Source organism: Hydractinia symbiolongicarpus, chromosome 13 (assembly GCF_029227915.1).
Source record: "Hydractinia symbiolongicarpus strain clone_291-10 chromosome 13, HSymV2.1, whole genome shotgun sequence".
Classification (NCBI taxonomy): domain Eukaryota; kingdom Metazoa; phylum Cnidaria; class Hydrozoa; order Anthoathecata; family Hydractiniidae; genus Hydractinia; species Hydractinia symbiolongicarpus.
Window position 1 is genome coordinate 10,446,368 of NC_079887.1, and position 4,168 is coordinate 10,450,535.

Genomic DNA, 4,168 nt, shown 5'->3' on the forward strand with positions numbered 1-4,168 from the left:
GCTTATTGATAAAAATAATATTATATTATATGCATGAAGAACAATAAATATATAAAAATGCTTCAGATGAAAGATGAATAACAATATCATCAACCTTATTGTTGTGTATTTATCGTTGTTTGGACAAAATAAACATTATTTATTAACTTTCTCATGCATGGATTACATTTTTCCGAAGAATCCTTGTAACTTAAATTTACTTTTTTGGCACGCGATTTAAAATATATATAAAATATATTGTTTAACAAACTTTCGTGACATTCTTTAACCACCGGCGCATACCTATTGATGGATCTTTCGCCGTCCGATGTACAAAAAGAGACAACAGGTCCTAGATCGAGGTTACTTTTGCCCGCCTAACCGGGCCAGCTCACCTCATATGGACAGCCCCTTATAGTGTGTAAGTACAAATTGACCAGAAGGCAGTTGCCTTTTTTTTCTGTCGTAAATGACCGTCTCCATTTATAATATGCACAAACTACAAAGCACACTTTATTCATCTATGTGTTTCTCGCATGGATGTTTGCAGATACATATCAACCTCACTCCCAGAGCACTGTTGTCTCTTTTTTCATATCTGCACGGCCGATACGAATATATTATTCGTGTGAAACAAATACTTTTGTATTTTAGGAACACGAGCCGTTAACTGAAAGAATTTTCTGTGCTTTTCTACACAGCACGTCAAATATGTGTGCTTGTTAGAACTTTAGTAGTTATTATCATTTTCTACCATTTCTCTGTTTAACGTCAAGTATACTTAAGCTGGAGGTTGATCAGGCTGCGAATCCTGGGGACGAGGATGTTTGGAGGATCGCTCCCACTTCTCCCTCCTTCCATGTTAATCTACAGGGTCCTAGGCCTTAAGTTGTACTAATGATGGTTGACTTGCATATGGCGCGCTGTTTCAACAGAAAATAGGAACCGTATATCTCACATGCCTTAGTAAACAAACTGACCCGAAGTAAAAACCAAGTTAATTCCTGTCAAAACTGTGGTATGATTTGACCACGGTTGAAAGCATTTTCCACTAGAAGTTGTAGCGCCGTTCTTTCACAAGTGTTCTTCAGCCATCTGCCATCAGGGTGCGATCTAAAATCAAAGAACACATATAAAAAAATGGGAGTAACCGTAGAGACTAAAACACCTGGAGACGGTAAGTTAACTTCGAAATTTTTTCCATTAGTAAGGCAAGGTCCACTAAAACACGCATCTTGGTTGACAATGTCTCTTTTATTTTTTTTCTAATCATGCATGATGATGAGCGAGACTCAACACAGTTTGGGATAAACAACGGCTGAATTTAATATTTATATCATTTCACCACATTATTTGGTCAAAAATTAATCTTTTGGCTAAAAGCCAAATTAAGCAGATTTTGCCAGATGCTAAAATACTATGCAGCAAGCTTTGTCAGTCAAGGATGAAAAAGAGGGTGTCGATAAGCCGCATAAAGCGTAAAAAGTGCAGGCGTTTTCAGGCCAGTTTGGCGTTTTAAAAAAAAATCAATTATTTGCCTGAAAAAACCCGCATAGGCCCGAATAATGCCTGAAAAAAAGAAAAAACAGACACTAAGGGGCCTCATCAATACTCACATTGCCACGACAAACGTCCAATGGACGTTTCTTTTCAAAGACAACCCACCCACCCTGAAAAACGTCCACTTGTGGGAGTTATTTTTCCAAAAAAAACCTATCCTGCAAAGGTGAAAAGCCTTTTCCGCTGTTCTTTGGTGGTCTTGTTGATTGTAGTGGGCAAAAACGTAGTTTTGAATTGTCACTTTAAAAGTTACCCACAAACGTCCATTGGACATTTCTTGTGGCAATGTAAGTATGGATGTGGCCCCTAATATGATTCAAAAAACTATAAACATTGAAATAAACTTATTATGTGGTAGCAAAGTTCTTAAAAGAACTGTTTTTGATGGTTTTTGATAAAGTTTACTGTATAAATAACTCATTTATATATATAAACTTTATTAAATCCTTTCTCTTCAAACGTCTTTTTTCCAACTATCGTCCGCATGGTATGTTACAAGGAATTGCATTTCAGGAATGCTTTGGGCGAATTCGGGAAAGTGCCGACGGTTTCGGGGGACAACCACCAATTTTATTCGAAAATTCGCCCAAACTTGCCCTTATATATGGGGGTGTTGCGGCTTGTCGGCACCCTCTTGGATAAAATACCAGATACAGTTTTCGTACATGAAAACTCCTAAAAAAGAAACATTTTAGAAACCAAATTTTATGTTTTTTTTTCTGTGAAACAAAATTGTTTCTGACTTGGAAACTTTCTGTGTTTGGCTGGGGGTAAAATAGCTTTGAGAGACGGGGTTAGGTTTAATAAGAACTCCAGTAGTGAAAGAACCCCCAAAGGAAAAACTGGTTCCATATAATATTTTTATGTTTATTAGTAAGGCTATCTAAAGGTTGCAAAATTACAAAACAGAAACCCAAGGTCGCTTGCGGAAGACAAAAACTTATTTATAAACTTCATAAAAAAATTTTCAGTATGAAATGTTTCTCAACATGCAAGCTGTTTGCCTTATCCTGAACTGCATCCTTTAAGCTATTTGACCTCAAAGTTTTGAATGCAATGTAATGGCTTCATTAATTTAAATAAGGATATTGGCATTACATTGTTGTGATTTTGTCGCGGCGTAACGTCAGAAAAATTAACATTTAAGATATCTATTTAGGCAAAAGCAAAGGAAAATTAACACATCCACTTTGCCTGTTACAGACAGATGCAATCTTTATTTTATTATAAAAGATTTAAAAATTCCCTATGATGCTGTTAAGATATTGCAGCCCACAAAGATGTTTTCGTGTATTTTTAACCCCTACTACATCCTACTCCTTTCTTTTACCAGCCTCAAAAAAATCATAAAGCCAAAAAATCCTAAATCCACTTGTTCTTAATGCTTTGCAAAGAATGACTGATTAGGTTATTTATAAAAGCACCATTTTGACAGATGAATTTCTGCCTGGCATTTTACTTTTCAGCAGTAACCTCTTTTGGCTCTGGCATTTGTGTGACAGGGAATAAAATGCTAAAACTTGCTAGAGAGAGATCTTTTTATATGGATTTCTTTTCACCAAACAACGTTTGAGATTGATGCCTTTTGATTTATTTAAACCCAATAAAAGTCCTAACATTGCCTTTGTATGAAGAAATTGACCCTGCTTTGCTAATTTTTGTTTCTGACCTATTCAGTGGATGCAATGAATAAGTTGTACAATCATATCTTAATTTACTTCAGGTACCAACCCTCCCAAAGGATCAAAAGTACAGGTTCATTACACAGGTAAGGTTTTTAAGTTGCTTTTAATGACAATTGGTGAAGAAAAGCCTTGATTAAGGTCCATGAAAAAAAATACAATTGATGAAATTAATTTTTGCGAATCAATCATGTTCAGATATTTGAAGATATTGAAAAATTTTAAAGTTCGTTTTATTCTTTTTTATTTCGATATTATTTTCATTTTCATTCATAGGAACATTAGAAAATGGCAAGAAATTTGATTCCTCTCGTGATCGTGGAAAGCCATTCGAGTTTGTCCTTGGCTCAGGTCAAGTGATTAAAGGTTGGGACGAAGGTGTAGCTAAGATGTCCAAAGGGGAACGTGCTATCTTAACATGCTCACATGACTATGCTTATGGAGAGAAAGGCTATCCTGGTGTGATTCCACCAAAAGCCACTTTAATTTTTGATGTTGAATTGCTCGGATTTTCTTAATCTTCCTGCTTTAGTAATTTATGTCGATTTTTTATTTATGGCAAACACAGACTAGAAATTATTCATACATTTTCACATTTCATTTTTATATAAAGAAAATCACAAATATTCGCGTTGTGTTGCTTTAACTCACAGGGTTGTCAAAGGTAATAGAATTTATGGAATGTTATGCATTTTTGGTACTGTAACATGTAACGTAAGTTTATTAATTTGCCTTTGACCTATTAAGCTCATAGCCGATGAGAGACAAAAAGCTTTTGGGACAAGGTTGCGCCTAAGCTCGTTAGGTTGTTTTTACATAACCACAAGCTAATACCAGCTTGGTTGCCGAACCAGTCCGCATATAAGCATCAGAAACCAACGCCGTTCCAGAAAAGCAAAATCGAACCTCATGCGCAGATTTGGCGCGTCCCGCTATTCATTTTCGTA

At 35.8% G+C, this 4,168-nt stretch overlaps 1 protein-coding gene across 1 annotated transcript; it reads left to right on the forward strand.

The window, feature by feature from the left end:
- Positions 1 to 1,002: 1,002 nt before the first annotated feature.
- LOC130623825 (uncharacterized) lies at positions 1,003 to 3,847 on the forward strand. Its single transcript, XM_057439353.1, has 3 exons — positions 1,003 to 1,156; positions 3,263 to 3,307; positions 3,498 to 3,847. Exons 1-3 carry the CDS (start codon positions 1,120 to 1,122, stop codon positions 3,737 to 3,739), a joined length of 324 nt encoding a protein of 107 aa, XP_057295336.1. The 5' UTR covers positions 1,003 to 1,119; the 3' UTR covers positions 3,740 to 3,847.
- Positions 3,848 to 4,168: the final 321 nt, after the last annotated feature.